The sequence below is a fragment of the Guillardia theta genome (assembly GCF_000315625.1).
Source record: "Guillardia theta CCMP2712 unplaced genomic scaffold GUITHscaffold_42, whole genome shotgun sequence".
Lineage (NCBI taxonomy): Eukaryota > Cryptophyceae > Pyrenomonadales > Geminigeraceae > Guillardia > Guillardia theta.
This window is the reverse complement of record NW_005434632.1, coordinates 1-23636: the sequence shown is the minus strand read 5'-3', so window position 1 is coordinate 23636 and position 23636 is coordinate 1. Positions and strand designations below refer to the sequence as shown.

Sequence of the window (23636 nt, the reverse complement as noted above, 5' to 3'; positions counted from 1 at the left end):
CATAAGTCGCTCCGACGATCGAGGAGGTGAAGAAGAGGAGAAGAGGGAGGGGAGGGGAGGGGAGGGGAGGGGAGGGGAGGGGAGGGGAGGGAAGCCTGAAGGGAAGGAGGGGGAGGGGAGAGGAGGGGAGGGGAGGGGAGGGGAGGGGAGGGGAGAGGAGGGGAGGGGAGGGGAGGGGAGGGGAGGGAAGCCTGAAGGGAAGGAGAAGCGGTGGAACAGAATGAAAAAGACATGGAAAGGAATAACCGAATAGAGTAAACTCATGCCCAAGAGGAGAGCAGAACAGTAGAGCAGGAGAGAGTCAAAGCGAGGAGAATAGAAAAGGGTAGAATGGCGAGGGTGGTCACAGAGGAAGGGAGACACTGAAAAGCGGAGAAGGGTAGGAGAGGAGGTTGTCGAAAACAAATTAGTGGATTGAATGGCTGACATGGAGCTACATAAGCAGCAAAGTGGCGAAGGCCATCATTCAGATCGAGAAGCTGAGATCGGAAAAGAATGAGCTGACGACTCAAGACCGCGAGTTGATTCAATCCCTTGAACGAGGAGTGTATCGCCGACAGACCTGGGTCGTAGCCTTGTCTCTCCTCACCCTTGCGCTCGGAATCTTGATCAACGAAGTCTGCGTCTCTCCCGACTATGTCACGCAATTTCCAAGCGAAGCTGAGCTAGAAGCTCTCGCACGAGGAGCGTCGAACTCAGCATACGCGCGCTCTTGCGATTGGAAGTACGGGAATATTCTCAAGTCGTTGTGCTCATTATCAGTGATCTGCCTGCTGGTTGCAATCTTGATTCGGTTCAAGCAGGAGATACAGTTGAAGCAGACAAAGAAACGTTTGCAGGAAAAGAACATCTTCCACATGTTTGGATCTCATGCCAGGGAACACCTCATAAAGATAACAAAGCGAGAGCTCTTCTGGCTAGTTGCTGAGCTTGGCATTTGCATGATTCACCCCTTTCCTTTCTACAAGAATGATTATGAATGGAACGTGCTTGGACGGCCTCTTTTCTACCGGTTTGAGTCCATCATGTGTGCTCTCATGCTCGTTCGCTTGTTTCATCTGTGGAGTTGGATCCTTGCGAGCTTGTACCTTCTCTTCTTCAACCTTGAGTCTTCCTACCGCACTCAAGACTTCGAGCTCATAAAGTCCGTGCAGCAGCTCAGCCAAGACCGAGGAACAAGCTATCGCATGCTCTCCTTCAAGATCGCCATGTCTAAGAGCCCCCCAGCAGTGATTGCAGTTTGTACCATCATGGTGCTGATGCCCTGCTCGTACCTCTTCCGTCTCTCCGAAGGCCCGGCCTACGTCGATCACAGCAGGTACTTCTGGGATCAGGTCTGGAACGTCCTCACCCAGGCCACGACGGGCTACGGCATGACCTCCCCCGCCACTCACATCGGCAGGATGGCTTGCTTCGTGTGCATCGCGTGGACCCCCATCGTCATTGCGCTCACGACGGCGTCGACGACGAGCTCACTGAAGCTTTCAGGGGACGAGGATAAGCTGATCAAGCGCATGAATCTGAATCAGCTTCACCTCAAGCTGATGGAGGCGGCAGCCTCAGTCATCCAGCAATGGTGGAGGTGGAGGGGCAGCTGGCTGATGCCGTCGGAGCTGCTGGAGAAGCATCGGCTCGACACCATGACAGGTTTCTACAAGGCTCTGCATGACTTCAACAGGTTCAAGATCTCCAACGGCTTCACCCACCTGCTGCCTCAGCTGCAAAAAGCTCCCGCAAAGCTTCGCAGAGGAAGCGGCTCCTTCTCCTTCGCCTCAACTCCCAGGATCGAGGCGATGCCGCGACCCGACTTGAATCGGCCACTCCTGCCTCCCCGAACTCGCGATGGATGTGAAGCCGAGCAAGAAGCGCGCGCAGGGCTAAACTTAACCCCTAACCCTAAACCTCTGCAGATCCCCTCGCTAAGGTCAACTCTTCTTCTTTCACTCCTCCTACTCCCCTCACTTTGCCTCTCTCCTTGTAATCTTCGCCATCATCCATTTCCTGCTCGTTGTTCCTCTCGCTGAGATGCCGTTAGGCTTCCCGATCGCAACCTTTCTAGTTCGCAACCTTGTAACGAGATCATCGAGATGGTTACCTGCATCCTCCTCCTCTCGTTCATGTCGTCTTCTTCCTCGTTCATCTCCTCGCTCCCTTCAATGCTCGCTCTCCCTTCTCTTACCATCCCCTCTCGAATCCTCTCCTTGTTGATCATTCTTCAGCTTGCGGATATCACGGGGGAGATCCGGCATTTGAGCGAGAGGATCGCCAGCCTTGAGGAGGAGAAGACTTCTTTTGATGTGAGTCGTGAAGCGAAAGCAGGACAGATCTTGACCTGCTTCAAGGTACACGCGGATGTGATGGAGGCGATGGCAGAGCTCAGACATGAGGTGGAGGGTCAATGTTGTTCATCGACGCTTCTCACCTTCTGTTCAGATCCGACAGCTGAGATCAACCAGGGCTGACGAGCATGGAAGAAACGCGCGAAGTCGCTCGCAACCGATGATGCCAGCAAGCAATGACAGGGAAGACATGGGCAGGGAGAAGGCGAGAACGCGAGAGGATCTCTTGGAGACGATCTCCATCTACTCCAACGGAAGCCTTCAGGCTCCTCCTCGGTTTGGCAGCTCCCCTTCCTTCCCCCTCTCCTTTTTCAGTGACTGCTGAGCAGAAGCCCAGGAGGGGTCTCATGCCTGGTCTCTCATGCCAGCGGTGACTTGGAGCAGCTCCCACCTCTTTTCCAGCAGCCGAGGGCCTCCCATCCTCAAGTCACTCCGAGGAGCAAGATGCGAAGGTCCCTCGCCTGCAAGAACTTCCGTTGCCCCTCTCACTTCCACCAGGATCCTTGACAAGGCTCGCCTTGCTCTCCTTCCTTCTCCCCGCCTCGCTGCCGACATCTGCATCTCCTCGCCACACGGCCACCTCATGTCTCTACCAGGTCAGCTCCCACCTCTTCTCCAGCTGCTTGCTCACCTTCACACAGAAGCTCGAGAGATGTCGGCCACCCCCAGCAAGGACACAGCTAGCTCCCATAGGTTGTCCCGTGAGCTCGCTTAAGTTTAGGGTTTAGCTTGCTTAAGTTAATCACATTCAATAACATTCGCTAGCTCTACATCTCGCCGAAGTCACGCGAAGGACTGGGCCCGCCTCACCCCACCTGCTTTCTTCTCCTCCACAGCCACCGAGCTGTTCCAGTCAGGATGCACGTTCTCTATCGAAGCCTGCGGCAGCTTGAGTACGTTGCAACAAGAGAAGATACAGGAGAGAGGGAGGAAGGGGAGGGAGGAAGCCATTAGGAGAGGGAGAGGGAGGGGGACGAGAGGTACCACCTGCTTCCTCATCGCCTCAACCATCTTCTTCCTCTTGTGAGTTTGTGCGATCCTCTTGACAAACTCAGGCGCTTCATGGATTAGCGGTTGGAACGTGCACTCCTCCAGCTCCTTCTCTCGCAGCTCCTGTGCGGTTCTGCTCTGCTCCTGCTGGGCTCGACGCTGCTCGTGCTCTACGCGAGCGAGGTAATTGTGGGGGTCAGAGCTGATCTTGAGTCGACTCTCCACCCCAGGGACCGCGTTGAGCTGGGGTTTGTAGGTGTAGAGCGAGGTGTTACGGTACTCCACGTCTCTCTTCACGGTAAGCTGGGCTTCTCCCTGCCTTGTCATATCCCCGTAGCTCATCTCGTGCCACGACCTTCCTCGCAGCTCTCGACTAGCTCGGTTGATCTTGGGCTTGAAGCTGTGCTCCCCATCTGCTTTCTCCTGCTGTTCCCTCCGCGTCTGCTCCCTCCTGTCTATCATCGCTTCCAACCGATCGAGGAAGCTCCCCGCCATCTTCGGGTCCTTCTTGACCTTCTTGTCGATGAGCCGCTTGGACCTCTCCGACAGCAGCGAGCGCGGATGCGTGGGAAGCGACTGCTGCCTCTTCTGCGCCATGTGAAACTCCATCCTCCTCACAAACTGCTCCTGCCGCTCCAAGAATGCGTCGAAGGACGATTCGCTGCTCACGCTCGTGTTGGGTCGTGACTGTGTAAGCGAGTGAGCGAGTCAGTGGTGGTGGTGAAGAAAGAGGAGGAGGAACCTTTGGAGCACTAGCTGGTCGAGGTTTCTCCTTCTTGTTGCTACTCATGTTTGTTGAGCTTTCAGTTGAGACCTGAGGCGAGACAGGGCGAGGACGACTGACACTGCAGTGAGAGCAAGGAACAAAGCCACAGAAAGCGAGGAAGAGAGGAAGAGACCTTAGCCGAAGCCATGCTGGCTCAGAAAGATACTCCTTGGCAACCTGCATTTCGTTGGATGGCTTGTTCACGCGAGGCTGCTCAGGCCATGAGTGCAGGAGGCGAGGGGGACAAAATGAACCTTGAAGGTGCATTCAAGCAGCTCCTTCTCCTCTCGCATCAAGTGACTCTCCTCCATGCTGACATTCTTTCGCGGGGTTATGTCCATGTACCTGCTTCTCACGGGTGTAGGGTCTCTCTTCCCTGACGGGTTCACCTGGGCTCAACCTCACCACCTGCTCACCCCCAGCTGCACCTCACCTGCGGCTTGAAAGTACAGATCTTTTCTATCTCCTTATTCAGTCGCTCCCTGAGCTGAGCCTGTAGCTGCCTCTTCTGTTCTACTCCGTGATCGTACAGCCTGTTCACCACTCGCTCCTCCTCCAGAACCCTCGAGCTGGACAGGCCTCCCAGCTCACCTGCCAGGGGCTCAGGTCATGGAGGGCAGAGTGCGGGGGAAACCGAGGAAGGACTCCGTCCTTTGGCTGGTCATGGGGCGAAAGGTGCAGTCAATTTCCTTCTCCTTCTCCAGCTCCTGTCCATCAGGCATCGCGTCATCGCCTAGCAGGCAGCTGCGCATTCCGGTCACCAGTCGCTTGCTCTCAATCGCGTCTTCTTTGCGGCGCTGCCAAGCAAGCTGCATGCTCGTCACGTTGTTTAGGTGTTAAGTCTCAGGAGAAGTTGACCTGCCGCTCGTAGATGCTCTTGTGACCACCAGAACAAGACTGTAAGTCATCCTTTTCAGCAGACATGCTCAATCGATCCTGATCATCACCTTGAGGTATTGCGTCGAAGAGCTCGAATACAGCTGAGGTTGAAAGGTGCACTCCTTCTTCCTCTCTTCCTCGATCTTTTTCCTTCTCGCCAACGTCTTTGGATCTGAATGCCATTTAAACGTATGGGCGGCATCCACGGCTACCTGGGCCTCGGGCAGACAAAGCCACGGGGTTAATGTGTGTTGTCTTCTTCGTACGTAGAGCGGGAGAGTGGAGGGAGGAGTGCTTGAGCAAAGCTGACCTGACTCTACTCCCAATTGCCTGAGCTTCTGGTTGATTGCCAAAGATCTCTTCGTGCCGTCCCTGAGGAGGAGCGGAGGACGGACGAGCAAGTGAGGAAGTAGAGGAGAGGAGCTGGTCTGTCCATGCTCCTTCCGTTCTGCCTGCCCTCTCGGCAGAGAGTACGATGGGAGCGCTGGCATCGAAGTCATCAGAATGCTCGACCAGGTCTAGCAAGTCCTCTCGCGATCTGTACGAAGAGACGGGCTCGTCACTCGCACTGCTGCCATATTTCAGTTTCGCTCTCCGAACAAGATCTTCTGTTCGTCGGAGCAGGACAGATCAGACTCGGAGGTCAAGCAAACTTCTAGTCACCTTCGCCCCCAGATATTCTCGATTCCTCCTGCACCTCGCCTTCTATCTTCTTTCTGCCGACAGGCCCGCCTGACGACACGCTCCCTGGATCTGTTGCAGTCAAGTCTTGAGAGGAGTTCCGCAGCCTGTCACGGTGCAGAAGTCAAGTGAGCAAGGGACAAGAGAAAGGAAGAAGCGAGGCGAAGCAAACTTTGTTCACCTGCTCAAACTCTCATACAGCTCTTCTTTGGTCAACTTGCCTGCCTTGAGTTGTTGGACAAGCGAGACCACGCTGGTCTCTTGTTCCTTGCTTGTCATGAGCGACAGATGCGAGAGTCCTTGTGCCGTCACAGGGCAAGTACGCGCATCAGCCGGGAAGACGTCTCCGACGAGTTCAAGACCTCTTCACATTCTCCTGACGGGCTGATTCTTCGCATGAGAACCAGAAGGAAGCATGCGAGGCCGCCACCTCCCCTCAGCCTCTGACCTTCGACCTCCAACAGCTGGACAAAACTCTTGGGAGCCTGGTCCATTACAGCCAGTCAAAAGAGGCTTGACAGTCCTTGTACTACATCTCAAGTTCTTTCATCGCCTGCCTCTCCCCCAATCTCGAATAGTCATATTTCAACTCTCATCCCCACCCCCCTTTCTGGGCTTTGTCTTCAGTCTGTAGATTCTCAACTGTTTCAACTCAACATTCCTGTCTGATTCTTGATAATTTGCTATGCATATCCTGCTTACATCTCGTCTCTCTCATCGAACTCCGAATCTACATGTACAATAACGCATCTTTATCTCGACTAGGGCCAACTTGTTTGATCCAATGTCTACTCTGCACATGATGATGCGATTGTCATGACATATTCATCACCACATTGATGCCTTTTCTATGGGCCATTGGTTACCTTGCCCAGTCTTTCTTCGCTTCATCATTCATCACCATCAGCACTCTCGGTCTCTGTCTCTCTGTCTCTGTCTCTCTGTCTCTCTCTCCCCCACCAACTGCTACGAGCCTCAACACTTGAACTGGTCATGGCGAAAATCCTGTCTTGGCCCAGACGTAGAGCACAAAGGGTGGGTACTCTGCTTTCTACCCGTCTTTTAGAGGTTTAAGATGGGTCAGAAGGAGGGGTGGTATAGCATTCAAATCTCAAACCCTGGTGGGTACACGCTCAGTCCGTTCAAACCTGACCGTTACAAAACGACCGTTTCCAAATTGAAGGACCCCACCACCCCAGAAGAACATTCCGGGGAAGACGGACCCTACCCCCCCTCAGACTTTTTCTAAAAAGAAAATGAACCTGCTTCCCACCCCCTCCTCACCACTCTGGCCACCCACCCCTCCCGTAAGGAGCTTAGACTAGTCGGTTCATCGACGGTTACGTGAATGAGTTTATAATACTTTTGAGAAGAGTTGAATAGACCCCTACCCATTCATGGTACAGTTTAAAATACATTAGTTACAAACATGTCGTATCGAATCTCATTTAGATAACTTGCTGGAAATTAAATATGCTTTTATTTGTGCGAAAATAATATTGTTACGATGTCTTAATCTGGTAGAGACACTGATGGTCCATACAATTTTTGGATTAAATACTTATAAAAATCAACTATTAACCCAAATTGTACAGCAAAATTAAAACCTTTTTGTTGAAAACATTGTAAAACTGGTTTGAATGGGAATTCAGGCCGTGGGGTGGGGGCTACGGAGTACCGGTACTTTTACCTCACTTTTTCACAGAAATGGGTGGGTCTGTTTGAATTCTCACATCAGGATCCGAGGTAGGGTGAAGGTACGATGCCCTTAGCTTCCCGCGCGATGGCCGAGAGAAGGGTGCAGGGGAAGGAGAGCGGGAGGAGCAGAAAGTTAGCATGCGATCATGATCGTGATGAAAGAAGCAAGACCACGAGAGAGAGCCAGAGAGAAACAGCCATTTTGCGATGGATACAGAGCCACGCTGAGAAGAACATAGATACCCTAGCATTGTTCGCGATAGTCCTTCAATCCACTGGAATAGCTGTATTGAATGGTGATAAGATCAGATAAGTCGAGGAAAGGAAGAAGATTTCCCTGGAGCTTACTTGTGTTCCTTTCTCACACTCTCACTGATATTCTTGACAGGGTCTATGCCTATTTGAGGCCCGACTGCCAGAAGTTGTGAACCATGTTTTATAGTACAAACGTGCTTCAGAAAAAAGGTCCTCTCGGGACCATATGGATCGCAGCCCATCATGATGTCGCCAAGAAACTAACCAAGTTGCAAATTTTGAACACAAACATTTGCGAGACTGCTGGTGAGGAAACTGCCTACGGTCCATGTCGCTGATAGTGAGTTGCAGAGCAAATAGAGAACCCAGAGCAAGAGATGGCCTTGCGATTGAGCAGTCACCTGCTTGTTGGCCTCAGTAAAATCTACACAAGGAAGGTTCAGTTCCTCTTTACCGACTGCAACGAAGCTCTCTCCAAGATCACGCTGGTATCCCCAACCCACTCCCGTAGTGGTCTGTGAGCCCTTTGCCAGGCCTTCCGCCCAAGTAACGTTGACCTGGCGCCCGTGAGCAGCAAAGCACAGATCAAGGCAATCACGCTTGAAGACCCTGGGATCTCGGGCATCGACCTAGACTTGGAGCTCAACCTGACTGATGCAGACTGGTTGGGTTCAGAGTGAGTGGAGATTGAGTGTGTGAAAGTTGTAAGTGGCCCGCAGGGTGAATTTCAGCCAAATGTCCTCAGCAGACATTACCTTGCCCGATGTGATCGTCGAACAGAGAGAGGAGGCCGCGAGGTATCAACGCTGTCTGCACAGCAGCAAACCTGAGGGCATGTCGTCAGGTTTGAGGACGAGGACCCTCTATTCTTCGGCGGGGCAATTCAAGGAGGCGACAACCCTCTTGATATCAACTATGACGCTGCTTCTCCCGAGCTCCCACGCGATGTACTCTGCTGGTCCTCGTGACTCTATCGCTCTTTAACTCAAGGAGCAGGACGAGGAGCCTGAGATTAGGAGGGACAGCGACGGCGCAGGGCACTTGGATGACCTATTGGACGTGAACATGGAGGAGTCGGGTTCTTGTCTGTCGTTATTTCTTCTGAGCTCTTACTTTGACTTCAGCTTTCAAAGATGACCTGCCTGAGTTCAACCCGGAACAAGCGCCAGCACGAGAATCAGAGCTGCATCCGCCTTCCTTAGGATCTATTCCTCCCACGCCTATCCGGATGTCGCAAGCTAGCGTTGGCTTAGAATTGGATACTCCTATCCTCGACTCAAAACGGCAAAGGTTGAAATACAGAACGCGGTTCCAAGGATAACTTGTTGCAGACTTGCGAGCAAAAGGCGAAAGAAAGACATTCAGATGGACAAAAAGACGGAGCTTGAAAAGGAAGTCCGTGTGAAATGGCTTGAAAATGCGAGCGACCTTGTTCGAGACCCTTGCCAGTACCCCAAAAAGTCTTGCGAGGTTTTAATGAGCATTCAGACTGGATGAGTTCTGTTAATTTGTGTATGATCAGAAAGCGAAGCTTGCAAACTCGGATGCTTTTGGGAGAAACAAGCTCGTATCAATGCTTGCACAGGAGCCATTGAGGTTAGTTTGGTTGATTCGCTGCTAAACATATGACATCGTGCCAGCGGTTATTTGGGATCGAGATTGCGCAAGTTCATGGCTGACCATCCCACACGCAAAGACGAGATACAACAATCAAGCTCCAGGAAGCGAAAGGTGCGAGCAAGAGAGGCGGAGGACGAGATGGTGGATCAAAGTCAATTCCCGATGGAGTCAGAAGCTTTCCCCGAAGAGATGTTAGAGCAAGCTGAAGCTCCTGAAGCTCCTTTGGATGATTCTATGGCCGAGCCGATGGTCTCTCAGCCCGACTTGTCGCAGGACCGTGAAGCGCTCTTGGCAACCAGCAACATCTTTGACGAGTATGAGCCTGATGTAGAGGTGGAAGAGGGCGAAGCTGGGCAGGAGAGAGTGCAAGAGCATCAGGAGCGAACCAAGAAGGTGATCCTCATGCTGCAGAAGAACTTCAAACGACGTGAATCAGTGCAGCCACTTCATTTCACTCAGATGATACGAACCCCTGAGTCTGCAGCTCCTTCCAAGCACACGGCTGCTGTCGCTTTCTTTGAGTTACTTAATTTGCACGCGAAGGGGTTTGTTTCTCTTGACCAGAAGAATGCTTTTGGAGACATCGCAATTCAAGCGGAAGACAAGCTGATGAAGTACAAAGTGAGATTGTGAGCAGACCCTTGACGATTTCACTCTAGTCGTTGATAAATACACACTTTGTATATGAAGCTACTTTAAAACTCGCTCGCTTCTTGTGCGTAATCTCCTCGATTCCTCGATTTGATGCCGCAGAGCTGACTCGCTCGTCGCATCAGCAATACCAAGTGATTTGCTCTGATACATGGGTGAACCACCCAGGATTTGACGGTTGGAGGACATCTCTTTCGAGATGAAGTCTATAAAGTCATATGTGGTGCAATGAGAATTATCTTTCATCCTCTGATGAAATTCTTCTGCTCCAAGTCTCACTCGCAGTCGCATGGCTGTCTGCGATAATCGTCCTCGATCAGTTCGCGACGTGGTGTCTGTCGGTTGTTGGTCTGTGATATCATTGGCGAGATGATAGGCGAGCTGCTTCACAATGATCCGATCCACCACCTTCTTGTCTAGAGTCTTGGCTTGCCAGAGAAGCTCTGAAATCCTTGCTCCCTGTGAGGAGAACACTCTTCCTGACTCCTGCACAGACAGCAGCCTCTCATGTCGCACTGGCTCGTTCCAAGTCTGCAGCCTTTCTCGGAGTCTGGCGACTTTCTCGCTTAGCACATCTCCTCGCTTGCTCGCAGTCATCCCCGCAGCTTCATCTTCCCCTTGCTTGGCCCATTCCAGGCTTTTTCTTCCCCATCATACACACACACAGTTCAGTTCAAATAATCGCACTACCACGTCGCCGGCGCCCGGCGGCCCGGCGGTCACCGGGTATCGCAACTGAGCGGCCCGGTCCGTCACTTGCCGGCCCGGTAGTGTCACGGGCGACGAGGGCGTGACAGCGGAAGCAGGAAGCCTCAAGTTCTTGTGACGTCAAAGTGCAACGGTTGGAGGCGAAGTTTGACTGTCACGAGTGTCGTGACAGCTACCTCGCCTCCTCTGGCGGAATCGCGGTAGGAGGAACTCAGTACTACTAGTGGCCGCTTTTTAACTTAACTTTGAGTAAAGAAGTCACTAGTGGCCCCGTGGTACATCCAACGGCGACAGGCGGATCAACTTGGTACGCAAATGCCACCGCTTCATCAGCCTGCCTGAAGCAACCTAACTCGAAGACACATGCTTAAACTTTGAAATATTAGAGTGCCTATTGAAACCATTTTAACTCCTGCCTCAAAGTCCGATCAACCTTGTGACTTGGCGGCCTGAATGTCCGTTGACGGATTGTGGTGCTTTACTCCTGCCCTCCCACCCCCTCACCCACCCACCCCTTTCAGAAACATTCACCCTCCCATATCCTTCAACCACCCTACCTTAATCCCATAAATACCCACCCCGCCATAAAGACTCTAGATCCATACCCCCACCCTACCCATCTCGCAAGATTATACAATAAAACCCATGGGCTTGCTACCCGCTCCCATCCTCTCAAGTCTTTGCTCGACTCCTCCCGTCCCATCCTCACCTCAAGTTTCTTCGCTCCTTCACCCTGGTCTTATCTCACTTCTGCTGTGCTCTCATTCTCCATCCCGCCGTCATGAGCGTCGACAGCCATTCCTCTTTCCCTTCTGCTGACCCTTTGAAGAACAAGAAAAGACCTTCCTTGTTGGAGTTTCTGCAGAATCAAGCTGGCGACACATTCTATCCTGAAGATATTCTGAGTGAATTGAGCTTGCAAGACGGCGAGTCTTTTGCTACAAGCCCGTTGTTTATACCTGAATCGCCACAAGGCAAACGAGGGTGTGAAAGGTCAGCAAGCTTCGGGGGTTCTTCCAAAAAACTGCAGTCAGCCATTAGCGATTGTACCGATTGCGAGTACATTGAGATCAAGCTCAATGCTCAGCCTTCTCGCAAGCTTTACAACAGCTTCATAGGACGCAGCGCATCTATGTAATGATATGGCGAGCCTGTACAGCTTCAACTGTGCAACTGGTATCGTAGTGAATTGATGCACATGTTACTTTCCTGCTTCGATAACGCCAGTCAATTGAGTTTAGTCGACTTGTGGCTCATCACATTGTAATATTCTTTCTCTTAGAAATAGCTCCACTCTCTTAATTTGAAACGAACTTGTTAATGCACCCATATTCGAAAATGCTTTGCTGATCTTGGTTGAGTCCGCATGAAAATCGTAGCGATGGAAAGACCCACCAGAGAGCTCGCAGCACCGTGCGTGCAGAAAGCGCCACGACGTTCAAGCATGAAGTCCCCAAAAGGAATCTCCGAATCACTTTGTATCTCATCCAAGCTTGCGATGAAGGTGAAACCGACATGAGACCGGGCATCGTGCTTGGGCAACGTGATTCACAGCCTCCGAACCTTGGGCTTGTTCCTGATCCGTTTCTCCTCTGTAACGAAGCTTAGATCTTCCTGTATTATCTCAATAGATCTTGACTGACCTGCTTTTTCTCTTTCATTCCTCAAGTTTTCAACCTTTTTTTCTAACAGCTGACAAAAGTGTTGGGCTTGTCGTTGGATAATAAGATCACCTGTTGGAGAACGTTGTCTTGATATTTCTTAGCAAGTTCAGCTGCAGTCATGCCTGTCTGAGAGATGAAATGTAGTGTCAACGCGTATGATGCTGGACCGTGGCCATCGTCATATACCGCATCTTTCATTTCAAGGAGCCTCCTAGAGGACGAACACAGTAGGTTAATGATCTCCACGTAATCTTGTGAATACCACGTCAAACCCATTTTGCAAACAGTCGATCATACCTCGCTGGTTGAAACCTTGCTCGTTCTGATTGTGAATACACCCTTTCACAGCCCAGTGAAGCGCTGAAGAACCCCACTGAGAGAAGCATGAGTGGCAAACCACGACAAAGAACCGAAGGATATACGTCATTTGTCGCCAGCACATCAGCGCCCTCGTTTATGAGTTTCTCAACATTCTGTACACGGCCATACTGACACGCTTTGTGAAGGGGCGACATTCCCGTCTGAGAGAAGAACAGGAGCTCAGGAGCGTTGTCACATAGTGATTTTCAACTTTTTCGTGCGAACAGTGATGCAAGAAAACTATCACAGAACATCGATGCACGTTGTCACTCCCTCATTTTTATGTCAATTGAACACATGGTGATCCAAAATGAATTTGAAGTTTTGAAGATTCAAAAGGAAACTTACCAGATCAGTTTTTTCGCCCACAATGACTCCTAACTTGTAGATAGCATCGTTGATATCATCAACCCGGTTTACCTCCATTCCAAGCTGATGTAGACTGTTCCAGCCCATCTTCTAGCTTCGATTTCTAATTAAAGATGAAGTCAACTACAGATCCCTCCCTTCTGGTACACAATCATTCGGTACACGAAAGTCTCACGCCGCACAGCATGTTGGCAATGCGCAAATAGCCCTTAGTATTTGAATTCAGACATGGATGTCAAGGTACAGTATGGTTGAAGATGAAAAAAAAATGGAGATCCTTTCCTACCGCCTGTCTTTACATCATCAATCTAAGAATAAATCTCTCATCTTGTACATCTTCTCTCAACAGATGTCGACTGTCACAACATCTTGTTTCTCAACTTCTTATCTACTCAGGAACGGAACAATGTCTGAGGCTCCGGTCAAGATCGCATCGAAAAACACACGTGGCTCAAACAAATGCTCTTGAATTGCTTCAGCGGGAGCCTCACTCGCTCACTCGCTCACTTATCATCTACTCCTCGCTCACTCCCTCACTTATCGTCTACTCCTCGCTCACTCCCTCACTTATCGTCTACTCCTCGCTCACTCCCTCACTTATCGTCTACTCCTCGCTCACTCCCTCACTTATCGTCTACTCCTCGCTCACTCCCTCACTTATCGTCTACTCCTCGCTCACTCCCTCACTTATCATCTACTCCTCGCTCACTCCCTCACTTATCGTCTACTCCTCGCTCACTCCCTCACTTATCGTCTACTCCTCGCTCACTCCCTCACTTATCGTCTACTCCTCGCTCACTCCCTCACTTATCGTCTACTCCTCGCTCACTCCCTCACTTATCGTCTACTCCTCGCTCACTCGCTCACTCGCTCACTCGCTCACTTATCATCAACTACTCGCTCACTCGCTCACTTATCATCAACTACTCGCTCACTCGCTCACTTATCATCAACTCCTCGCTCACTCCCTCACTCGCTCACTTATCGTCTACTCCTCGCTCACTCCCTCACTTATCGTCTACTCCTCGCTCACTCCCTCACTTATCGTCTACTCCTCGCTCACTCCCTCACTTATCGTCTACTCCTCGCTCACTCCCTCACTTATCGTCTACTCCTCGCTCACTCGCTCACTTATCGTCTACTCCTCGCTCACTCGCTCATTCTTGCTGCCTGTTCACCCAGGGGAGAAAGGATCGGATAGGTCCTCGCACTGGTCAGAGTTTAGCTCTGATTCCAGTTTAGTTACAGGTTAGTTCTTGACCTGTCTTTTAGATATTAGCTAAACGACACAAAACATAAAATTTCAAAATTCTAAATTTCCCGTCGAAATTATGGATCATGGAAGACCCACACGCCAATATTTGAGAGTCCTTGTGTCTGACTCGTACTTGATCCTTTCTATGAAGAACAGGTTGAAGTATAACCAGACCCATGTGTGATTCAAGGCCGTTTCAGAAAATCTGGTCGTGCTGGTAGAGACATGTAGCACAATAGAATATTCATAGCAGCATTGACATCACGAGACTTGATACGGTTTTGAACACAATTGGTGGATCTGCACCATTTCAAACCCCGCACCACTGACACTTCGTCAGCAAGTATACCATTCTTGTTGATTTGTTTGCGTCTCAAATCATACAATTCTTGATGACATTCCGATATACTCAAAAGCCTGTCAGTGATCCGGACTCTCGGGCCCGGGTGATCCGATCAGTACTAGCCGCAGAGCAGAGCTCGCCTCAATGACAAAACTTCCTCATAAACAGAGCCCGCCTCAATCATCGTTGGGCTGATCAGCCCGTGTAAGCTTGAAACAAACTTCGAAGCCTTTTGGCGTGAAGGAGTGGAGTTGATTACACTGACAGCACTTACTCTAGATGGCCTTTGCCCCATCCTACTCCTCCTGGTCTCTTCTGCTCTCGTCTCATCATCCTAGCAATTTCTTGGCAGCTTCCCCGTCTTCAGGCACCTGCTCGCACAACTGAAGGCTGTCAGAAGAGACGGGCAAGGGCTCTCTTCCTACCTCATTTCTCAGCCGCCACACATGAGTTTCTCCCGACCAGCAGCCAGCAGCCAGCAAAGACCCGCTCTCCTGGAAGAGAAGCGCGTTCACGTTGCTTCCAGCCTCCCTCTCCTCTGACTCCACTTCCCATCCTTCTCCTCCTGCTCCTCCTGCGCGAGCGACCCGAGGAGACGCCCGCATGGTCTGCACAGGGTTGGAGGGGTCGACAGTGAGGTCGTAGAGGAAGACGAGGCCGCCGCTGCCTCCAGCTGCAAGAACCAGGGGCTTCATTGGCGACCAGGCGACACAGTAGATGGACAAGACGGAGGGCTCGAGGAGGAGGAGCGGCGCAGCCTGCAGGGAGGAGTGTACACGAATGATCACCATGGAGCCACGCTGACAGCGGAGTGGGATTCGGATGCGCTCAGGCCTTCTCGTCCGCCTCCGCCTCCGCCTCCGCCTCGTCCTCGTCCTGCTCTGCCTTCTCCTCCGCCTCTGCCTTCTCCTCCGGAGACTGCCTCCTCCGCCTTCTCCTCCGCAGGCGAGTTGAAGGATGAAGTTCGGCACCAGAGGAGGACGATCACCTCATCTATCTACACGCTCACACGAGAACCATTTGGTGACTAGCTAAAATCAACTCAAGCAGAAGCATAGTCTTCGTTGACAAATTCTCCAACAGAGGATTGTATGTTATTGACATAGGACGTTGCGGAAGTTTACATACTCCTTGTGCAGGTGCTTCTTCACTTTGTGCAGATCCTCCAACAGCACCTGCAGTCCCTTTTGTTCAATATCGGCCTTCGTCTCCCCTCCACAATCCTTCTCCCCTCTCTTCCTCTATCAATCAGTCTCCATCTTTCCTCTCCTCCTCTCTTCTATCGTGCCCTTCTCCTCCCCTTGAAAAAAGGTCTCCTCTCTCATCCTCTCATTGTCCTCTACCTGAATCTCACAAATATGGCGTCGAAGGTTCGGTGTCGTATCCCATTGCTTCAGCGGCACAAAGGTGCATTCCTTGTTCGTTGCGTTCACTGTCCATCCCACCTGTAAAGCATTTCACACTCCTCTGACATTTCTCCTCTGTTTGGCTGCTTCAAACCCGCCTCTTCCTCGGTCTTACCTCGACACACACACAAAGGTCCCGGTACCCGCCGCAAGCCTTTAGATTGCATCTCCAATCATATCTGCCCGTAGAGTATCAGCCTCCCTACCCTTGCCATGTTGACGCTCTGGCTCCTTCACCGCAGTAGATTCCCTTCCCTCTTCCTCTTACCTGTTCTTGATGCTTGTGATGTTCAAATACGTCTCCTGAAGTGCACGTCAGCGATAAAGACCTCGCCTCGCCTCCCTCCCCTACCTCGCCTATGGACAACATTTTGATCTCTTCATTTATGGATCCACTCAGTCCCTTAGCTACCACGGACATTGACCGCAACCCCTTCACCCACACCAGCACCTCTTCCACAGTCTTCACCACCACTGTACATCGCACAAGGTCGGTCAAGCATGACGCGTCCCGGTGGTACGACCTCACAGTCTTCTGAATCGCTCGCTCGCAAGACTTAACTTTGCCATGCACAACTTCACCCACAGGGTTCCACTGCCCCACCCACATCTGGAACGCGGCGCTGACTTCCTGCGCATGCTCGAACAACGTCTCGATGCTTTTGTTCTGCTGCCGAATCTTCCCGCAACTACTCGAGTACCGCGAAGTTCGTCCCTTCATCATCGCCAACAAGCATCCTTGCCTTCGAGTCCATATCTTTAGCTCCTGTGAGATTGTCTGCACGTTGTTGCTGATATCATCTATCTTATCAGTGCAGGTGGCCACGATCCGGCTCCAAGTCTTCTCGAAGCCTTCCATGGCCACACTGAGATCTTTGAAAGTCTGGTAGTAACAGATCCGGTACTTGACAACAATCATAACATCAATCAAGAGGCAGATAATCCCGAGAACCACAAACATGATCTTTGATTCCTCGGGGGTTATGAACCCATCTCTGATGCAGTAGGCTCCCTGGAAGAGGAAGGCGACTATCCAGATGTAGTGCTGCTTGAAGTGCACAAAGTAAAGAACGAACACTATGCTGGCGATTATAACAAACGAAGAGAACCCGCTGCAACTTGTAGATTCGTATTCCCTGGGTCCGCACTGGATGAAATCTGATATAGACGAGATGATCTTCAGCCAAAGCATGAGATGTGCTGCTCCTATAAACACACGCTTCGCGTTCAATGGCGTATTGTATTTGCACATCAAGAGCCCTGCCATGTACATGGATCCCCACACAAAGCCCAGGCAGGCATCGACAAGTCGAGACACCTGCACTGTCCTCGGCTCTACTGGAAGCTGTGCATGAGGGTCTAACAACCAGATAGAATTCCGTTCTATCATTCTCCGTATCATCACACCCTGGAACGCATATTGAAGGCAGCCCAAGAAGGCAACACAGCATTGAGCTGGCGTCTTCAGCAGCGCCGTCTCCAGCGCATTACTTGATCTCAGGGCCAGGATCCCGTCAACTTCGTTGTCTCTGTATACATCCAGCCTCGTGTCCAACGGCAAGAAACGTTGATCCTTGCTGCACTTGTTTACCATGCTTCCTATCGCTTCCACCGCTTGGTCGTAAAACGTTTCCTTTGCTCTATTGATCTCTTCGCACAACTCCTCGCTGTCATCCAACGTCCTCGCACCCCTCATCGACTTCATCGTGTTCACCGCAGTCAGTCGGTCTAGCGAGTCGATGCCCCGAAGCGCAAAGAACTCGTGCAGGAGCTCGAACGTCCCAGTCTGCTTCAACACCTGCGTCATCTCTGACCCCCGCGGGTTGTGCTTCTCATAATGCAAAAGCCGTTCGGCTACCTGCTCCCTCAGCTCATCAACCAGGTGCTCAGTTATTACAGCACCAGCTCCCTCTGCACTCCTCCTCTCGTCTAGACCCTTTGCTACCAGGTACACCCCGCATGCTCCTCGCACTGCTGCAGGTTCACTTCCAAGTCCCAGTATCCTCCTGCTTGAGTTCGACAGAAGCTTCATCACAGCATCTCGCACCGACACGCCGCTCAGATAAGCCAGCATCTTGTCCTTGTCTTCCTGCACTCCCGCCCCTAGCAAGAGCAAGCACGCCTTCTGGCTGTTCAAACTTGATCCTGCGCTACTCAGCCTCCCTACGGCCTCCTCCAGAGGTACAAATCCTCCTCCCTCGTCTCGAAGGATCGGCATGACTAGTCTCAATCGACCGGCATTCTTCTCGAGCAGGTAGATCATCGCAAGTACAAGCTGTAGGAATTCGCACTCCCTGTCAGACCCCTCCTGCACTCCTTCCAGTATGCCAAGCACGCTTGTCACTTTACCCCAGGTTATCACCGGCACGAACATCGTGCAGTACCCCAGGTACCTCTCTTTGCTGAACGCCTGGTGGTTGACTGACAGATAGGAGATGCAGTTGACGTCCAGGTAAATCTTATGCGCATAGATCTTGAACAACCATGACAGCTCTGGTTTCATCCTCGCATGCAGTTCTTTATGAAGCTCGTCCGCAAACACCTGTTCATCGAAGGCTCTCAACTCTCTGTCCTCAACCTCATCTATCTGCCGAAGCCCATCCGTGTGTTTGACCTGATGCCATCGGAAGACAAAGAAGTGCACCTTGTCATCGCTGCTCTCAAGGCAGAGCTTGGACTTGCGCTGCAGGAACGTGAGCCGAGATGGCTGCATAACGAGCGCAAGCAGCTTTGAGCTCATGGATGATGCTGAATCTGGTTGGGTAAGGAGTGAAGGTGATGGAAGTGTTGTGGCTCGGGCAGCAACTTCAGCACAGGAACAGCTTCACGACTGGGGCTGCCATGCTGCAGGTTAAAAAGGAAGGTGTATCCAACAAGCTTTTACTCAAAGCCCAATAATGTACTGAGATACCCTGATTCTCTTTACTCAAAGTTACGTTTCAGTATGGTCCAGAAAGACCCCACCCCTCTCACCCTCAAGGGGGGTTAAATTTTTGCGTGGGAGGGGGTTATTATCGGCAGTTGGTAGATATACGGGTGGTATATGGGGGTACTCGAGGATACACGACAAGGGGTACCATACAAGGGGTACTCGTTGATACACAAAAGCCTGTGACTCTCGGGGGTGATCCGATCAGTACTAACTAACAGAGCTCGCCTCAGCCTCAATGACAAAACTTCCCGGCATAAACTTGAAACAGAGTCCGCCTCAATAATCATCGTGCCAGTGTAGGCCGGGCCGGGCCCTCCCCGGCCCGTCGGCACCTCGGACACCGTGCCTTCAAGTTGCCCGGCCCGGGCACTGAGAGTCAGGCTCGAGTCCGACCGTCTAAATCGGCAGCCAGTGACAAGTACGGTCCAATCGGTCGAGTCTTCAACGGTCACTGACGTCACCGTCCTCGGACACTGGCATGCCGGCGGATCACTGAGTCATACGGTACCGAGCCTCGAAAATGGCATGTCGCCGGTCGGAGCGGCGGGCGGCCCGGCCCGGCCCGGTGACCCGCCTCACCGTCCGGCCGTACGGTCACTAGCGGACAATCCATGATCATCGGATGAGAGTGAGCCGTTGACTAGCTCAGACAGTTACAAGAACGGAGAGATCGACGTGCACTTCATGCTCGAGAGCGGCGTATTGAATCGGCAAGAGCACTGGTGACGGTGTTATAAAGAGACCCGGGAGGCAAGCTTGAAACAAACTTCGAAGCCTTTTGGCGTGAAGGAGTGGAGTTGATTACAGCACTTACTCTAGATGGCCTTTGCCCCATCCTACTCCTCCTGGTCTCTTCTGCTCTCGTCTCATCATCCTAGCAATTTCTTGGCAGCTTCCCCGTCTTCAGGCACCTGCTCGCACAACTGAAGGCTGTCAGAAGAGACGGGCAAGGGCTCTCTTCCTACCTCATTTCTCAGCCGCCACACATGAGTTTCTCCCGACCAGCAGCCAGCAGCCAGCAAAGACCCGCTTTCCTGGAAGAGAAGCGCGTTCACGTTGCTTCCAGCCTCCCTCTCCTCTGACTCCACTTCCCATCCTTCTCCTCCTGCTCCTCCTGCGCGAGCGACCCGAGGAGACGCCCGCATGGTCTGCACAGGGTTGGAGGGGTCGACAGTGAGGTCGTAGAGGAAGACGAGGCCGCCGCTGCCTCCAGCTGCAAGAACCAGGGGCTTCATTGGCGACCAGGCGACACAGTAGATGGACAAGACGGAGGGCTCGAGGAGGAGGAGCGGCGCAGCCTGCAGGGAGGAGTGTACACGAATGATGCCATCAGCGGCACACGAAGCAAAAAGATTCCGGAGAAGCGGAGAGAATGCGACGGAGTGCACAGGTCCCATATGAGGATAAAACGAGTACGTGATAGGACACTCCATCTTGGGCAGCTGAAGCTTTGAGGAGGAGGCGGAGGAAGAGAAGGACGAGGAGGGCTGCCTGAAGCAATCTTCTCCGAGCTGAGCCTTGACCTTCATGTGAATCTTCGAGTAGTTGAGAAAGCAGCGGAAAACTCCACCAACCTCTGTGCCGATGAGAAAACCTCCAGTCTCCTGGCGTCCTTTCTTCTCTTGTTCTCCTTCTCTCAGTGCCTCCATCCCTGTGAGTCGCTCCACCCTCAAGCATGTCAAGCCTAGCGGCTTCAACTTCTGAGTGCCATGAGCAAAGACAAGCCCCAGGCTCGCGACGTTGGTATCTTCTGGCGGCTCCATCTTGAAGGATGCAAGCGGCCAGAGCTCGACCCCATCCCCTTCCTTGAGCCGCCAAAGCACCATCGCTCCCTCAAGAGAGCTCGAGAGCAGGTGGAAGTCACCCAGCAGAGCGTCGTAAGTCCACTCGAGGGCGCTGATGCTTTCACGATGCATCTGGGAGCCGTGACGCACTTGAAAGCTCTCCTTCCTCCCCAGGTCATGCCCGCTCACTTCCCCCGACGACGTGCCGTAGAGGAGGAGGCCGGGATGCCTGGGATGGAACTGAACGGAAGTGACGCTGGAGGACGCGAGAATGACGTCATCGGGTTCTCCTTCTCGCAAGAAAATCCTCGAGAGGTTCCAGACCGCCACGCGTGACTCTCGCGTGTCAGTGCCGAGAAGAGAGATGCTGCCGTAGGCGACCGCGAGAAGATTGCCCCTGCAGTTCCACGAGAGAGACAAGACACTCTGAACGGCAGCAGCAGCAGCAGAAGAAGAAGTCGAGGAAGAGTCTGATTGCGCGGGAGTGGATAAAGTATACAGGTGCAGGTTCTCAATCGAGTTCTCCTCCCACCTCGCTGAGTATCCCTGGAACGCCTGCGAAGAAGCGTTTGCTCGCAGCGCACTCTCCATGTCGCTAACCAACTTGCTGCTGATCGCCTGCGAATCTTCACGTGGGGCCAGCAGGTCCTGCAAGCTCGACGTCTGGCATGCAACTGCCTCAAAGAATCTTGCTTGAGCGCCGGTGGACCTTAAGGTCACCTCCTCCGACTGCGAGCTTGCTTCCCGCATTTCTCTCTCCCGCATCCACTCAGGCAGGAAGTCTTCCCCGTCCTCTCCTCCATTCTCCAGCTGCTCAAATATCACCCTTCCTTGCGCGTCTCGACGCAGAGAACCCATGGCTGCTTTCGCCTCCTCTGCCTCCCCACTATTCGTCTCCTCTTGTCAGCCTCGAGATTTCTCGGCAGGCTCTGGGCACGTCTCTGCCCGGGACTGTCATCGATCGATCCTGTTGCGACATCCGGACGTCAGTCAACCCAGTTGGTGAATCAAAGAAAGAGCATGCAGAGCGCGGGAACCAGTAGCAACCGACAGCTAAATCACTATGAGCTCAGCAGAACAAGCAGAACAAGCATGCGGCTGGTGGTTGTATTCGTCTGAGCATCTTTGCGCACAGAAGAGAAATCGACAGAGACGGGCTGAGCTACTCAGGGGAGGATGCGAAGAGAAGATTGAGATGGGATGAAATGAGAAGCGACAATGGGTGGGGATGGGTGAGAAAATGATGCCATGGGGTAGGAGAAATGGAAGGGGAGAGGAAGAGAAGATGGGAAGGCAGGATAACAGAGGGGAAGGCGAGAAAAGAGGGGAGGGGAGGGGAGGAGGGAAGGAGAGGAGACATGTAGGGAGAGATATGATAGCGGGAGGAGATAGGAGAGGAAGAGATAGGAGAGGAAGAGATAGGAGAGGAAGAGATAGGAGAGGAAGAGATAGGAGAGGAAGAGATAGGAGAGGAAGAGATAGGAGAGGAAGAGATAGGAGAGGAAGAGATAGGAGGGGAAGAGATAGGAGGGGAGGGGAGAGGAGTGGAGGAGAAGGAGCATTTGGTTCCTGCGAGAACGAAATTTTCGGCGCCAACATTTTTGTTAACTGATTTGAGGGAAATTCATCTCCCTCACTTCCCATACCCTCATCCCCGAAGCATGTTGGCAGCATGGGCGATCCTGGTAAGAGCGGCTGACGCGGAAGAGAAGAGGAGGGGAAAGATGAAGAGAAGGATGAGCGAGAGAGGTTAAGAGGGAGGAGAGACAGAGAAGAAGAGAAGACGAGAAGAGGAGAAAGAAGAGAAGAGAAGAGAAGAGAAGAAGATGTCGAATGGCAGGAAAATGATAGAGGGGAAGCCGAGGAAGAGAGGTGGAGGAGAAGAAAAGGAGGAAAGATGGAGAGCTCAAGACAGGAGAACGAATGATGCACCGGAGATACATACAAGAAACTAAAGTAAGAGTCTTGGACGAGGGGAAGAAGAAGGTGGGGAGCATTGAATGTAGTGGGTCCACGTGGCGATAAAGGATACCAGGGCGAAGGGAAAGGGATGTAGTTTCGACACAAGGTGGAGGAACAGTGAGAATGAAGAGAACGACAGCGAAGTAGATGACAGAGGATAGCAGTGAGGGGAGCGGAGGAGGAATCCGCATTCCTCACCTTCGCTGCTCTAGGTTGTTCTCGTGGGGTCGCCCTACGTGTCGGGGGTTGAGATCGCTTCTCGACGAGTGGCAGGAGGTGAAGGCCTGTGGGAGGGAGGACGCTTGCTAACACTTCCTCAGAGTTCATCTTCCAGTTCACTCAGTTCCTTGACCACCAGACTCGCCACCAAATCCTTGACGAGGTCAGTCGCCCCCTCTTCTCTCATGCTGCTCGCCTGCTCGCATGCCTGACAGCATCTTGTCAACAGCTTCTTCCTCGCAAGATGTGGGAGGAGGTGCTGGAGAGCCGACCCTTCACTCGTCAGAGCTTCCCGAGCGACTTCATGGTTGTCAAGGTACTCAGAGAGGCAGGGGCCCCTACCTCCCCCGACCTCCTCCGACTCCTCCGACCTCCTCCGACCTCCTCCGACCTCTTCGCAGGTGCTTCGCGATGGCCTCCAGGTGGATCAGCTCAAGCATCCTCGTCTGAAGCGCATCGTCCCTGAGCGGCGATATCGCATCCTCACCCCCCACGACGCGTCGCTGCCTGCCAGTGCCGTCCGAGAGGCCGAGTGAGGAAAGACAGGCGCGTGCCTCCCGCTAAGCGAACGTCGCAGGACGCGAGCGAGGCTGCCAGCTCCCAGCAGCTCAAGGCGCATTTTAAGTATAGCAGAGAAGTATGACGCAAAGCAGATCTGGGCGAAGGGCTTCAGGTGAGGAGAGGAGAGGAGAGGAGAGGAGAGGGAGAGGAGAGGAGGAGGAGGAGGAGGAGGAGAGGAGGAGGAGGAGGAGGAA

At 52.4% G+C, this 23636-nt stretch overlaps 12 protein-coding genes across 12 annotated transcripts; 6 read left to right on the top strand and 6 right to left on the bottom strand.

The window, feature by feature from the left end:
- Window positions 1–262: 262 nt before the first annotated feature.
- GUITHDRAFT_109853 (hypothetical protein) lies at window positions 263–3054 on the top strand (the record flags this gene model as incomplete). The annotated part of the gene is made up of 8 exons (XM_005830990.1): window positions 263–285; window positions 446–1924; window positions 2036–2090; window positions 2220–2387; window positions 2434–2615; window positions 2669–2791; window positions 2838–2935; window positions 2981–3054. 8 exons carry the CDS (start codon window positions 263–265, stop codon window positions 3052–3054), a joined length of 2202 nt encoding a protein of 733 aa, XP_005831047.1.
- A 23-nt stretch (window positions 3055–3077) lies between these two features.
- Window positions 3078–5019, bottom strand: GUITHDRAFT_109852 (hypothetical protein; the record flags this gene model as incomplete). The annotated part of the gene is made up of 10 exons (XM_005830989.1): window positions 3078–3106; window positions 3155–3218; window positions 3327–4016; window positions 4072–4174; window positions 4229–4305; window positions 4350–4484; window positions 4529–4686; window positions 4730–4802; window positions 4857–4904; window positions 4954–5019. The coding sequence occupies 10 exons, from the start codon at window positions 5017–5019 to the stop codon at window positions 3078–3080; spliced, it is 1443 nt and encodes a 480-aa protein (XP_005831046.1).
- Window positions 5020–7784: 2765 nt separating this feature from the next.
- Window positions 7785–8288, top strand: Rad21 (Rad21 sister chromatid cohesin subunit; the record flags this gene model as incomplete). Its single annotated transcript, XM_005830988.1, has 3 exons — window positions 7785–7914; window positions 7960–8096; window positions 8142–8288. The coding sequence occupies 3 exons, from the start codon at window positions 7785–7787 to the stop codon at window positions 8286–8288; spliced, it is 414 nt and encodes a 137-aa protein (XP_005831045.1).
- A 1035-nt stretch (window positions 8289–9323) lies between these two features.
- Window positions 9324–9932, top strand: GUITHDRAFT_153040 (hypothetical protein). The gene has a single exon (XM_005830987.1). It carries the CDS (start codon window positions 9367–9369, stop codon window positions 9859–9861), a length of 495 nt encoding a protein of 164 aa, XP_005831044.1. The 5' UTR covers window positions 9324–9366; the 3' UTR covers window positions 9862–9932.
- Window positions 9919–10476, bottom strand: GUITHDRAFT_109850 (hypothetical protein; the record flags this gene model as incomplete). Its single annotated transcript, XM_005830986.1, has 1 exon — window positions 9919–10476. One exon carries the CDS (start codon window positions 10474–10476, stop codon window positions 9919–9921), a length of 558 nt encoding a protein of 185 aa, XP_005831043.1.
- A 777-nt stretch (window positions 10477–11253) lies between these two features.
- Window positions 11254–11927, top strand: GUITHDRAFT_153039 (hypothetical protein). Its single transcript, XM_005830985.1, has one exon. The coding sequence runs from the start codon at window positions 11369–11371 to the stop codon at window positions 11723–11725; it is 357 nt and encodes a 118-aa protein (XP_005831042.1). The 5' UTR covers window positions 11254–11368; the 3' UTR covers window positions 11726–11927.
- A 208-nt stretch (window positions 11928–12135) lies between these two features.
- On the bottom strand, window positions 12136–13037 carry GUITHDRAFT_109849 (hypothetical protein; the record flags this gene model as incomplete). The annotated part of the gene is made up of 7 exons (XM_005830984.1): window positions 12136–12179; window positions 12231–12279; window positions 12321–12377; window positions 12438–12502; window positions 12549–12590; window positions 12649–12772; window positions 12960–13037. 7 exons carry the CDS (start codon window positions 13035–13037, stop codon window positions 12136–12138), a joined length of 459 nt encoding a protein of 152 aa, XP_005831041.1.
- A 402-nt stretch (window positions 13038–13439) lies between these two features.
- GUITHDRAFT_139926 (hypothetical protein) lies at window positions 13440–14222 on the top strand (the record flags this gene model as incomplete). The annotated part of the gene is made up of 1 exon (XM_005830983.1): window positions 13440–14222. The coding sequence occupies one exon, from the start codon at window positions 13440–13442 to the stop codon at window positions 14220–14222; it is 783 nt and encodes a 260-aa protein (XP_005831040.1).
- Window positions 14223–14907: 685 nt separating this feature from the next.
- On the bottom strand, window positions 14908–15369 carry GUITHDRAFT_109848 (hypothetical protein; the record flags this gene model as incomplete). The annotated part of the gene is made up of 2 exons (XM_005830982.1): window positions 14908–14961; window positions 15004–15369. 2 exons carry the CDS (start codon window positions 15367–15369, stop codon window positions 14908–14910), a joined length of 420 nt encoding a protein of 139 aa, XP_005831039.1.
- Window positions 15370–15672: 303 nt separating this feature from the next.
- GUITHDRAFT_109847 (hypothetical protein) lies at window positions 15673–18724 on the bottom strand (the record flags this gene model as incomplete). Its single annotated transcript, XM_005830981.1, has 5 exons — window positions 15673–15753; window positions 15922–16023; window positions 16079–16163; window positions 16253–16287; window positions 16337–18724. 5 exons carry the CDS (start codon window positions 18722–18724, stop codon window positions 15673–15675), a joined length of 2691 nt encoding a protein of 896 aa, XP_005831038.1.
- Window positions 18725–19696: 972 nt separating this feature from the next.
- On the bottom strand, window positions 19697–20487 carry GUITHDRAFT_153038 (hypothetical protein). Its single transcript, XM_005830980.1, has 2 exons — window positions 19882–20487; window positions 19697–19839 (listed from the first exon to the last, which is right to left on the bottom strand). Exons 1-2 carry the CDS (start codon window positions 20347–20349, stop codon window positions 19786–19788), a joined length of 522 nt encoding a protein of 173 aa, XP_005831037.1. The 5' UTR covers window positions 20350–20487; the 3' UTR covers window positions 19697–19785.
- Window positions 20488–22623: 2136 nt separating this feature from the next.
- Window positions 22624–23554, top strand: GUITHDRAFT_109845 (hypothetical protein; the record flags this gene model as incomplete). Its single annotated transcript, XM_005830979.1, has 6 exons — window positions 22624–22686; window positions 22875–22938; window positions 22983–23044; window positions 23111–23197; window positions 23283–23413; window positions 23459–23554. Coding segments are annotated over 6 exons (503 nt in total), but the record flags the coding sequence as incomplete, so codon positions are not given.
- Between the last annotated feature and the right edge of the window lie 82 nt (window positions 23555–23636).